Consider the following 13,324-nt stretch of genomic DNA (forward strand, 5'->3'; position numbering starts at 1 on the left):
TTGATGCCTTCCCAATCCAGTAAATTATTGCTGATCATGTATGGAATTGTGAAAGTGACAGAGGATTCGTTAGTCAGTAAATGTTATTGGGATTTCTAGGTCTGTTTTTTCATTGCATACTTTTAGAAGCAATGTTGGTAATGTATTACAGCATTAATGTATCTTTTGTAGAGGCTATACATTGAAAAAAAAGTCAACGCTTCGTTAGAACAGTGAAAAAAATAAATATATTTTTTAAAGAAATAATACATCCGGGACAGTTGCATTGCTAAAAGGACAACCAAAATTCCCTCGTGTCGAGAAAACAAAGCACATTCCCACTCTCTAATCCCAATTGAGGGATGAATCACAAATCAATAAATTAACCAGGATGAATAAATTAACCAGTTAACTTTGATAAACATTCCAGATATAGCTGCTGATTTTCCAGTTTATTAATAAAAGGTTCAGTTAAATATGGATCATTGAAGATATTGAGTCAGTTGCATGACCTCAATGAGTCAATCTTTCTTCATGAACTAGAAAGTTTGGAGTAGTTTGTGCTGGCTAACAATTTGATCCTGCTTTGAAATACAGTGCTTTCAGAAAGTATTCAGACCACTTGACTTTTCCCCCAAAAAAATTACATTACAGCCTTATTCTAAGATGGATTAAATAAATATTTTTCCTCAGCAATCTACACACAATACCGACAAAGCAAAAACAGGTTCAGACATTTTTGCTCATTTATTAAAAATAAAAAACACCTTATTTACGTAAGTATTCAGACACTTTCGCAATGAGACTTGAAATTGAGCTCAGGGGCATCTGGTTTCCATTGATCATCCTTGATGTTTCAACAACTTGGGAGTCCACCTGGGGTAAATTAATTTGATTGGACATGATTTGGAAAGGCACACACCTGTCTATAAGGTCCCACAGTTGACAGTGCCTGTCAGAGAAAAAACCAAGCCATGAGGTCAAGGGAATTATCCGTAGAGCTATGAGAATTGATTGTGTCGAGGCACAAATCTGGGGAAGGGTACCAAAAAATTTCTGCAGCATTTAAGGGCCCCAAGAACACAGTGGCCTCCTCCATTCTTAATTGGAAGAAGTTAGGATCCACCACGACTCTTCCTCAAGCTGGCCGCCCGGCCAAACTGAGCAATTGGGGGAGAAGGGCCTTGGTCAGGGAGGTGACCAAGAACACGATGATCACTGACAGAGCTCTAGAGTTACTCTGTTGAGATGGGAGAACCTTCCAGAAGGACAACCATCTCTGCAGCACTTCACCAATCAGGCCTTTATGGTAGAGTGGCCAGATGGAAGCCACTCCTCAGTAAAAGACACATGACAGCCCGCTTGGAGTTTGCCAAAAGGCACCTAAAGTCCATGAGAAACAAGATTCTCTGGTCTGATGAAACCAAGATTGAACTCCTGGGCCTGAATGGTAAGCGTCACGTCTGGAGGACACATGGCACCATCCCTACGGTGAAGCATGTTGGTGGCAGCATCATGATGTGGGGATGTTTTTCAGCGGCAGGGACTGGGAGACTAGACAGGATCAAGGGAAAGATGAACAGAGCAAAGTACAGAGATCCTTGATGAAAACCTGCTCCAGAGCACTCAGTACCTCAGACTGGGGCGATGGTTCACCTTCTAACAGGACAACGACCCTAAGCACACAGCCAAGACAACGCAGGAGTGGCTTTGGGACAAGTCTCAATGTCCTTGAGTGGCCCAGCCAGAGCCCAGACTTTAACCCGATCGAACATCTCTGGAGAGACCTGAAAATAGCTGTGCAGTAACGCTGCCCATCCAACTTGACAGAGCTTGAGAGGATCTGCAGAGAAGAATGGGAGAAACTCCCCAAATACAGGTGCCAAGCTTGTAACGTAAAAAACCTAAGAAGACTCAAGGCTGTAATCGCAGCCTAAGGTGCTTCAACAAAGTACTGAGCAAAGGGTCTGAATACTTATGTAAATGTAATATTTCAGGTTTTATTTTTTATAAATTAGCAAAATTGTCAAACTGTTTTTGCTTTGTCATTATGGGGTATTGTGTGTAGATCGATGGGGGGGGGGGAAACTATTTGATCAATTTTAGAATAAGGCTGTAACGTAACAAAATGTGGAAAAAGTCAAGGGGTCTGAATGCACTGCACCTCTCTGGACTCATCCCCCATCTCTTGCATTACAATCTCCGCCCGCATACGGAACTTAACTTTTACTTAATAATTTTGTTAGCGTCCCAGAGGTAGGAATAAGTTTGAAATCCTCTGGAGTGCAAAAACCCTGTTATTTCAAGAGAAACATCAGTCTCAGCTCAAAAGAACAGAGAGGGATTGATAGTACTCTGATAAGACAAACGTGTGACAAGAGTGAGGGGAGAGGTTATGGATATCGTACTCCTAGTTATAAAACATACAACACAAAATAAAAATATATGTTAACTCAAGATTTGGGTGAAAAAGTCTTCATTATTTCTTAGCATATAAATGAACATGAGCACATAAGAGTGAATGCAACATTGAATACTGAACTTAATCTGTCTTGATCTGGGAACGATGTAGAACTGATGGCTAGATCTGTTTTGGGAGAGAAGGGGGTCCTTCTACCAAGCCACAGAGCAGATCATGGCGGAGACTACGTCCCTTAACTCATCAAGTGAAAACTCCTCTGTTCCTGACATCATTCCAGGAAAGTTCACTGTGGTCACCTGTTATCGAAGAGAAAAACATCTTCCCGGAACACTGACAAGATTCTAGAGCCTCCATCCACATTGGAGTAGTAAGTGTTTGTGAGAAGGAGAGGTTGAACTCAGTAACCCCAAAGTTTCAGTGCAAAATAGCTTACTGTTTGTTGCATCATTAAGTACCACCATGGTCATGGAACAATATAAAAGTGTTTGTACAGCAATACAAATAAATACTTTTCAGTTCATTCCCTCTTTCACTTGTAAAAAATCCATAGAAAATACATTTAAAAAGTGTAAAAACGCCGAGGTAAAAGGAGAGGCAGGAAGTCTCTGTGACCATCTCCAGGTCTGCCTCTCCTCACAGAGTTAGATGGAGGACAACCCCTCCATCCATATCCCGCCCCAGGCCCTTACGCAGGCCCCAACGTCTCCACATCAGTAAGAACCTGATCGAGGATCTCGTCGATGACTGGACAGTCGTAGTTGACTTGTTCGAGGTCCAAAGCCGGGACAAACGTGACAAGGAGACGACCAATGCTCCTCCGAAGCTCCCTCAATCTGAGAGAGAGACAGACAAAGGGAAAAAGGGTGTTCATGTACAGTGCCTTCAGAAAGTATTCACACCCCTTGACTTTCTCCACAATTTGTTGTGTTACAGCCTGAATTTAAAATGGATTAAATTGACTGTCACGGGCCTAAACACAATACCCCATTATGTCAAAGTGGAATTATGTTTTTACAAATTAATAAAAAATGAAAAGTTTAAATGTCTTAAGTCAATAAGTATTCATCCCCTTTGTTTTGGTAGGCCTATATAAGTTCTGGAGTAAAAATGTGCTTAACAAGTCAGGTAATAAGTTTTTTTTTTTTAAATGACTACCTCATCTCTGTACCCCACAGATAATCATATGTAAGGTCCCTCAGTTGAGCAGTGAATTTCAAACAGATTCAACCACAAAGACCAGTTTTTCCAATGCCTCGCAAAGAAGGGAACCTATTGGTAGATGGGTATAAATATAATTTTTTTAAAGAAGACATTGAATATCCCTTTAATTAAGCATGGTGAAGTTATTACACTTTGGATGGTGTATCAATACACTCAGTTGCCGGAGAGGAAGGAAAATGCTCAGGGATTTCACCATGAGGCCAATGGTGACATTAAAACAGAGTTTAATGGCTGTGATAGGAGAAAACTGAGGATGGATCAACAACATTGTTACTCCACTACATTACAGAGTGAAGAGAAGAAAGCCTGTACAGAATAAAAAATATTCCAAAACATGAATCCTGTTCGCAAATAAGGCAGTTTCTGTCCTGAATATAAAATGCTATGATTAGGGCAAATCCAACACAAACATCACTGAGTACCACACTTCATATTTCCAGGCATGGTGGTGGCTGCATCATGTTATGGGTATGCTTGTCCTTGGCAAGAACTAAAGAGTATTTTAGGACAAAACAGAATACAGCTAAGCACAGGCAAAATCCTAGAGGAAAATCTGGTTCAGTCTGCATTCTAACAGACAATGGGAGACAAATTAACCTTTAAGCAGGACAATAAACTTAAAGTTGCTTGAAAATCTATGGCAAGACTTAAAAGGCTGTCTAGCAATGATCAGCAACCAACTTAAGAGCTTGAAGATTTAAAAAAACAATAATTTACAAATATTGTACAATCCAGGTGTGCAAAGCTCTTAGAAACTTACCCAGAAAGACTCACAACTGTAATCACTGCCAAAGATGTTTCTAACATGTATTGACTTGGGTGTGAATAATATGTAAATTAGATATTTCTGTATTTCATTTTCAATAATTGTGCAAAAATGTCTAAAAACATGTTTTCACTGTCATTATAAGGTATTCTGTGGGTGAGAACATTTTTCAATTTCATCCATTTTGAATTCAGGCTGTAACACAACAAAAGGTGGATTAAGTCAAGGGGTATGAATACTTTCTGAACCCACTGGTGAGTTGATGACCATACAAGAATACTGAAGGAAACAGAAGTGAAAATCTTATCCTCACGTCTGGGGTGCCTCCGAGGTCGAGCCATTAGCAGCACTAGTGGCTGCTACGTCTCCCCTCTCTGTCTGGGCAGCTGCAGCCTGAGCTGCTTCTCTCTCCTGTTTCTCTCTCTCCTCTTTCTCTTTCTCCCACTCTTGTTTCTCCCTCCTCAGCTCCACCACGTCCAGCTGCAGCGTCTCACACTGGGACCAGAGGTTGCCCCTCTCCTCTTTCATAGCCTCCACCTGGGGGTGGGAGAGTAGACAGGGACACAAAAGGGAATGGACGGCAGATGATTATGCGGAGGAAGATAAGAAATCACATCAGATAGACAAACTGATTCATGTTCACTTACACACAGTATGATGCATTGCCCCATCACCACCTCATCATCCTCCACACACCTGGTACATCAGGTTTCCATCAAGCTAGCCTTTTTCATGGTATGGTAAAATATCAACAGCATACTTATAAAGGTAGGGGGGATAAAATGGCCACTCACCTGGGAGCGTAGCATGTCACGTTCACAGTTGGCGTTGCTGAGGTCCTGGAGCAGAGTGTCTACCTGTACAGCCAGCTGGTCACTGACCTTACTCCCCTCTGCCTGCTCTCGTTCTCCATCCCCTGCTCCAGTCTGACAGGCCAGGTGGCATTGCTCTCTCTTCACAGCGGCCCGGGAATGCTCCTGCATGCTGCCCTCCAGGTCATGGAGCTGGCAGGTCAGCTTGTGGACCTGCTCCTTGAACTGGTCCCTCTCATGGGCTGCAGCCTGCATTAGCTCCAGCAGCTGATCTTGCTGATCCTGGGCCTCTGACAGGTTACGGAAGTCAATCCGAGGAAGGTCTGATGGGTCTGGGACAGATGGGCCAGCAGAAAATGGGCCTGCAGAGGATGGACCTGGTGTGGATGGGCCTGGTGTGGATGGGCCTGGTGTGGATGGGGCTGCAGAGGATGGGCCTGCAGAGGATGGGCCTGCAGAGGATGGGCCTGCAGAGGATGGGCCTGGTGTGGAGGGGCCTGGTGTGGAGGGGCCTGGTGTGGAGGGGCCTGCAGAGGATGGGCCTGCAGAGGATAGGCCTGCAGAGGATAGGCCTGCAGAGGATGGGCCTGGTTCTGTTCTCTTCCTATCTCTTTCCTCCTTCTCCCTCTTCTTGTCATCCTCTTCTTTGTTCTTCACTTTTGTCCGGTTCTCTATTCTCTCCTTCTCCTTTTCTACTTCCTCCTTTTTCTTTCGCTGCTCCTCTTCATCCTTCACTTCGCCCCGTATGTCTGTCTGGGTGGTGATGCTCATCTGCTCTGAGGAAGGTGGTAGAGGGGAGAGGTTGGTCGCTGCGGTTCCCGTCTCCACGGAGCTTGTTCCTATGCCATTGGTCCTAATGTTGCCAGTGCCAGAAGGTGTTTCCACAGCCCTACTCTCTGACTTTACCTTGGCCATGTCAAAGGTTGCCTTCTTTGGAATAGGGGTGCTGTTGGTCTCCAAGATAACAATGTCATCGTCATCTGTGATCTCATCATCGTCATCGTCAATAGGGATGATGACTGATGGGGATGACACATTCGTCTCTGCTGCCGTTGATGCGGATCCCATAGAGGTGTTTTGGTGGAAACCGTTCACCCTGGGTCTTTTGGTGTCCCTTTCAGAGGTCATGGCCAATGTTCTCTTCATTCTACAGAGGATATGGGGGCTTATTATGCACCATTAAACAAATAACAATGATTATTGACAGAAATTCTCTGTCCCTTGTGGCAATGATACGTAGTACAAACACTACGAGAGAGACAGAGAGCGAGAGAGAGCATACAAGAGAAGAGAGACTACCACTCAGACAGTGGCCCTACCTTGAAGGTGTTGAAGGGGCTGGAGGGGTTGAAAGAGAGCAAACGCTAGAGATGATGGGCATGTGGTTGGAGGAAGGGCTGGTCCCTATGAAGAGAGATATACATTTATATCAACACCTACATTATCAAAAACATCCCCATCAACATAACATACGCAGTTCACAGTAGACGTACCTGATTGTGTAAGGGGAGAGATCCTGAGAGGAGATGATCTGGGCCTAGCACTGAGTGGTGATGCTGTGGTAGCCCTAGTGCTCAGTGGTGCCTTCACATTAACTCTGACTGTGGGGGGAGCAGAAGCTGGAGACATCTGTACAGCTGTCCTGAAGCTCTACAAACGACAGAGGAAGGGAAGGACATGAGTAGGAAGACTTTGTATTGGCTGTTTTTATTCAACTAGCTAGTCCTCCTCGCCTCTGTACTAGGTGCTGCTATATGACATATCTAGACCCACTGATGTCTTTATAAGCTGCAGTTTCAGGTCCTCCTGTTGGCGCCTCAGAGCCTCGTTCTGCCGAGCCAGTGCTGCGATCCGCATCCGCTCTGCCTTCTTCTGCTCATCTTCATACTGACACACACACACACCCCAGAGCCGGGCATTAGGACATACACAACAGGGTAGTTTGGGCAGGGTACACAAAATATAAGGTAGAACAAATCATGTGTAGGCATGAACCAGGGTGTGACACATACATAGACAGGCAGACAGACACACACAGAAATAGCTAACCTGTTGTCGTTTCCACTCCTGCTGCATTTTGGTGTTCCTTTCACTGTGAAATAAAGCACAGTTTAATTTATTTGAAAATTAAAAGCCATAATTGCATTAAATCTCACCTGCTGACATCATACACATTCTATGGAATCGCCTATCAGGTCCGAAATGATTGGCACCCTTGATAAAGATGAGCAAAAGGTTTTCAATGGGGTTCAAGTCAGGAGACTGATTTTGTCGTCAATTAACAATTTCTCGATTTTGATGTGTGCTTGGGGATATTGTCTTGCTGGAAGTTTCACTTGCGGCCTCCAAGTTTCAGCCTCCAAGGGGAGGCAACCAAGTTTTTGGCTAAAATGTCCTGGTATTTGGTAAAGTTAATGATGCTGTTGACCTTAACAAGTGCCCCAGGACCATTGGAAGCAAAATAGCACCATAACATTGACCTTTTAGTCAAGATCCACCACCATATTTTACAGTAGGTATGCGGTTATTTTCTGCACATACATCCTTATTTTGTCACCAAACCCACCACTGACTGGTGTGCATGCCCACAGAGCTCTGTCATCTGACCATAGCACCGGTTCCAATCCAAGTGGCAATGCTGTTTATCAAACTCTAGGCATGTACATTTGTTTGTTGCTCTCAATAAAGGCTTTTTCTTGCAACCATTCTAAGGAACCTATTGGCATGGAGGTGGCGTCTTATTCTAGATTTGGAGACGTGGTGACCCGGTGATGTGACAAAGTTTTGTAATTCTCCTACTTTTTTTGCCTCCTGAACCATCTTCCTCACTGTGCGTGGGGACAAGATACACATGCATCCAATACTAGGCAAGTTTACCACTCTTCCAACGGTTTTAAACTTCTAAATTGTTGCCCTAATAGGTAGTATCTTCTTTTTTGCCATTGCCAGATTTATGAAGGTCAACAACCATGTCTCTTTTCGTTTGTGAGTTCTTTTCCCATGGTGATGGATGACAAGGAATTTACATGCATGTTACCTAATGTTTATACCCCAGTGAAACAGGAAGCCACGAAAGGCCACAATACAGTTCCTTAAACTGAGATTAATTAATTTACAAGAGTACAAATACTTTTGACATTATCTTTTTTAGAACAAAATATTACTTGTTAAACAAAATCTTTCTCTAAGCAATGTATATAAAATAATAAAACAATATAGCACAGAATTTAGATTTACTGTATACATCATTTTTTGTTCATCTTTATCAGGGTGCCAATAATGGACCTGACGGTACAACGTCAACTCCTTGCCTACTGTGTTGCAAAATGAAGTGAGAACTTGCACATTAATCTGTCAAGTCAACAGTTAGGTGTGCTTGCTGAAGCAGTTGGCAAAAAAATTGTCCCCCACTTTAAATCTTCAACATACTTCTTATTCTTTTGCACTTACAACTTTTTGACATCTTTTATACTTTTTTAAATTGTTAAGATTTTTGTCCTTATTTTTGTCCTCCATCCACTTTCATGGGATTTCATCAACATTCTAAAAGGTCCCATTGTGACACCACTTTTAACATTCCATTCACTGTAAATGCAACAAAGCAAAATGACACAAATGAGCTACTTCTCTGCTTTTCAAATCTGAAATCGGAACAATAATATATTCTACCAATCAATCAATATAGCGGTTTTACTTACCGTGCCAACGATATATAAATAACTGACATTTTAAACATTTTCCCAACAAGTTAGAGGGCATGACTTCTTGGTCTACTTATCTGCTATTCAAATCTGGAAACAGAACAGATTGATCTGTTACCAATCAAAAAGGACAAGTGTTTGAGTAACCGCATCAACTACTTTGTCTGAACTTTTACAAAACTAAAATTTTCATTCAAAGTTACAGCTGTTTAAAGTGACGAAAAGTAGCTAGCTATTGTCAGCTTACAGCTCTCTCGTGTCATCATTGAGCAGCCCAAACGGAGCCATGTCTACGGATACTCAGTGCATGGGGCAACACTGGGAGCTAGGGACAGACAGAGATGATCAGCTATAAATACTAACGAAGGAAGTTACTGTATTTCTAATTTCGGGTTGAGCAATCAGGCCTGGGTAGGGCTTGCGCTAAAAAGTCATGCCCATGCAGGACTCTAGATAGAACGTAGCACTGGTTGCATTAGCCCAGGGCTTCGGGATACAGGTGTGAATCACTACATGTACCCACACACACACTTTATTTTTGCTTGATTGAGCTTGCCTGGCTTAATGGACCAATAGAATAGTCCCAAAATTGCAAACCCTGGCCATCTGACACTCCAGGCAGGCTAGAGAAAACTCTCAAAGTATAGTATTTGAACATACAGTATTTGACACAGACTTTTCTTTCCTAACAGCTCTGAAGGATAAGTCACACAATCTTCTGTGTCCCTGTCCGATTACGTAAATCAGACAAAATCATGTTATGAACATTTCCTGCAAATTCTATCAATTTGCTTTGTTTATAACTTAAAGTAGATTGAAATTGAACTAGTGACTCGACTTGTGTATCCCCCTGGGGGCAGAGGTGCTATGAGGGAATGGGTGACCTTATCCTGTCAGTGGGTCCCTCTTCCCACTGATCCCGATTCAGCCCAGAGAGAACTTCAAGAAAATCCTGCTGTTGTCCAAACCGTTGTGATAAAAGTTTAATTTAAAACTTCAATCCCTCCTTGTCTTCTGTACTCTATTATCACATTTTCCATATACTGTGGTATTCTAGGAGAGTGTATTAAAAAAGTGTAGTAGTGAGAGTGTAGGTATTTCTGATAAAATGTGTGATGCGATTGCCCCACAATCCAATGTATTAAGGTTGACACACTACATGACCAAAAGTATATGGACAGAGTAATGACGTTGGGCCCGGGAACTGCTACAGGCTCCCCTGCCTCAGCCGGATCGTTGGGCTTTCATGGCTCAAGTGATCTGTCAGGTTCCCGTGCCTCAGCTGGCGTGACAGGTTCTTGCACATCAGCAGGGGTGCCGGTCTGCTCCTGATCCCCGGGTTCATCCCCTTTGACAGCGTCCTGCAGCTGGAGCCACGCGTCGGAGGGGGTACATCCCTGATGTCCTTACACAGCTCTCTGGTCTTGGCCATTGTGGAGAGGTTGGAGTCTGTTTGATTGAGTGTGTGGACAGGTACCCCCTGTCTGTATGGAGGAGTGGGCCAAAATCGCTGCTGCAGTGTGTGCAAACCTGGTCAAGAACTACAGGAAACGTATGATCTCTGTAATTGCAAACAAAGGTTTCTGTACCAAATATTAAGGTCTGCTTTTCTGATGTATCAAATACTTATGTCATGCAATAAAATGCAAATGAATTACTTAAAAATCATACAATGTGATTTTCTGGATTTTTGATGATCATTGATGCCCCACGAGGTGAGATCTTGCATGGAGCCCCAGACCGAAGGTGATTGACCGTCATCTTGAACTTCTTCCATTTTCTAATAATTGCGGCAACAGTTGTTGCCTTCTCACCAAGCTGCTTGCCTATTGTCCTGTAGCCCATCCCAGCATTGTGCAGGTCTACAATTTTAGCCCTGATGTCCTTACACAGCTCTCTGGTCTTGGCCATTGTGGAGAGGTTGGAGTCTGTTTGATTGAGTGTGTGGACAGGTGTCTTTTATACAGGTAACGAGTTCAAACAGGTGCAGTTAATACAGGTAATGAACGGAGAACAGGAGGGCTTCTTAAAGAAAAACTAACAGGTCTGTGAGAGCCGGAATTCTTACTGGTTGGTAGGTATTCAAATACTTATGTCATGCAATAAAATGCAAATACATTACTTTAAAAAAATCATACAATGTGATTTTCTGGATTTTTGTTTTAGATTCCGTCTCTCACAGTTGAAGTGTACCTATGATAAAAAATTAAAGACCTCTACATGCTTTGTAAGTAGGAAAACCTGCAAAATCATCAGTGTATCAAATACTTGTTCTCCCCACTGTAGTTATAATTATATTTCTTCCATCCACTCTAGAGCTTAAACAATTGAAGTTATGAATACGAAACAAACTTTTAAAACCTACAGACTGCCCCAACTTGTATTGCTTGAGAAAATATTTTTATAGCATTTATACTTTTTGTACTACAACAATATTTAAATGAGCTCCCAATGCATTTTAATGGCAAAAAGACCCATGGGCTTGAATGCTAATTTCTTTTATTCTAGTTATCTCCTTTCACCGTTTAAGCTATCAACTCCAAACCAATGTTCACACGTGCAGAATTACCTAACTTAGATTTCTTGCATTCAGAATTTTGATACCATTTATACTTTTTGAACTATAAGCATTTTAATTGTTAATAAAAAAGCTCCATAGGCTTGAATGGGAAGTATTTGAATTTGCCACTGCTCATTCATCGTTTAAAGGGTAGGTAGTATAAACGTAACCACATGTAACATATGGATTTGCATTAGTATACACATCAAAAGTCCCAAAGCAAAGTTACCTCACTTTCCATTTTTCAAGTTATTACATAAAACCAAATCAGAATTCCTTAGAATGTCAAATTCATGTCATAAATTAAACCAAATCGTTTGCACTCATGACTACTGGTTTAAATGTAATTTTTTGTTACAAATCAGCTTGTATGGTTGTTAGCCCTACCAGCCTGCTAACGTTACATTAGCACTGTATGCGTCAGCCAGTTGCTATCAACCCCTAGCTTACAGCTACGTTTTGAAATACATAACGGCATCTAACCAGTTATCAAATAATGTCACCGGTATACGTAGATCCTTTGTCTGCACTTCTCACGGCATTTGAACCGATTCCAGAGGCCGACCCAATACAACGCCGCTGGAGGAGAGCCAACGTGTCAGATTTCAAAAAGGCTTTACGACGAAAGCAAACCAAACGATTGTGTTAGGTCAGTACATAGCCACAGAAAAACACAGCCATTTTTCCAGCCAAAGAGAGGAGTCACAAAAAGCATAAATAGAGTTAAAATGAATCACTAACCTTTGATGATCTTCATCAGATGACACTCATAGAACTTTATGTTACACAATACATGTATGTTTCGTTCGATAAAGTTCATATTTATATCAAAACATCTCAGTATACATTGGCGCGTTATGTTCAGTAGTTCCAAAAACATCCGATGATTTTACAGAGAGCCACATCAATTTACAGAAATACTCATTATAAATGTTGATGAAAATACAAGTGTTATGCATGGAACTTTAGATACACTTCTCCTTAATGCAACCGCTGTGTCAGATTTCAAAAAGCTTTCCGGAAAAAGCAAATCATGCAATAATCTGAGTACGGCGCTCAGAGCCCAAACAAGACAAAAATATATCCTCCATATTGTGCAGTCAACAGAAGTCAGAAATAACATCATAAACATTCACTTACCTTTGATGATCACAATCTAAACTCACGACGCGCGCGCAGGTCCAGGCAAAAGTTCAGACGAAAAGTCATATTACAGTCCGTAGAAACATGTCAAACGTATATAATCAGTATACAATCAATCTTTAGGATGTTTTTAACATAAATCTTCAAGAATTCCCTTGTCTTCAGAAATGCGATGGAACAGAGCTCGCTCTCACGTGAACGCGCATGGTCAGCGCATGTTCAGCTCATGGCAGACCTTACTCAATCCCCTCTCATTCGGCCCCACTTCACAGTAGGAGCATCAAACAAAGTTCTAAAGACGGTTGACATCTAGTGGAAGCCTTAGGAAGTGCAACATGACCAGTATCCCACTGTATCTTCAATAGGGCATGAGTTGAAAAACGACCAACCTCAGATTTCCCACTTCCTGGTTGGATTTCTTTTCTCAGGTTTTTGCCTGCCATATGAGTTCTGTTTTACTCACAGACATCATTCAAACAGTTTTAGAAACTTCAGAGTGTTTTCCATCCAAATCTACTAATAATATGCATATTCTAGCTTTTAGGACAGAGTAGCAGGCAGTTTACTCTGGGCACCTTTTTATCCAAGCTACTCAATACTGCCCCCCTGTCCCAAAGAAGTTAAGTAGACAAAATCAAGGCAAGAGTTGCTTTCCAAAAAGATATCCGTGATTGTAACATACTCTGTTTCACAGAAACATGGCTAGCTGGGGACATGCTG

At 42.1% G+C, this 13,324-nt stretch overlaps 1 protein-coding gene across 1 annotated transcript in view; it reads right to left on the reverse strand.

Annotated features, from left to right (window-relative positions):
• Window positions 1-208: 208 nt before the first annotated feature.
• Window positions 209-13,324, reverse strand: part of LOC139546462 (MORC family CW-type zinc finger protein 3-like) — a 28,431-nt gene continuing 15,315 nt past the window's right edge. Inside the window, exons 13-19 of the mRNA XM_071354863.1 lie at window positions 7,250-7,292; window positions 6,974-7,087; window positions 6,694-6,850; window positions 6,520-6,604; window positions 5,183-6,347; window positions 4,702-4,925; window positions 209-3,234 (exon numbers count right to left, since the gene is read on the reverse strand). Of these exons, the coding sequence (XP_071210964.1) occupies window positions 3,087-3,234; window positions 4,702-4,925; window positions 5,183-6,347; window positions 6,520-6,604; window positions 6,694-6,850; window positions 6,974-7,087; window positions 7,250-7,292 (1,936 nt within the window). The 3' untranslated portion in view covers window positions 209-3,086. The remainder of the gene's footprint in view (window positions 3,235-4,701; window positions 4,926-5,182; window positions 6,348-6,519; window positions 6,605-6,693; window positions 6,851-6,973; window positions 7,088-7,249; window positions 7,293-13,324) is intronic.

This window comes from Salvelinus alpinus, chromosome 20 (assembly GCF_045679555.1).
Source record: "Salvelinus alpinus chromosome 20, SLU_Salpinus.1, whole genome shotgun sequence".
Lineage (NCBI taxonomy): Eukaryota > Metazoa > Chordata > Actinopteri > Salmoniformes > Salmonidae > Salvelinus > Salvelinus alpinus.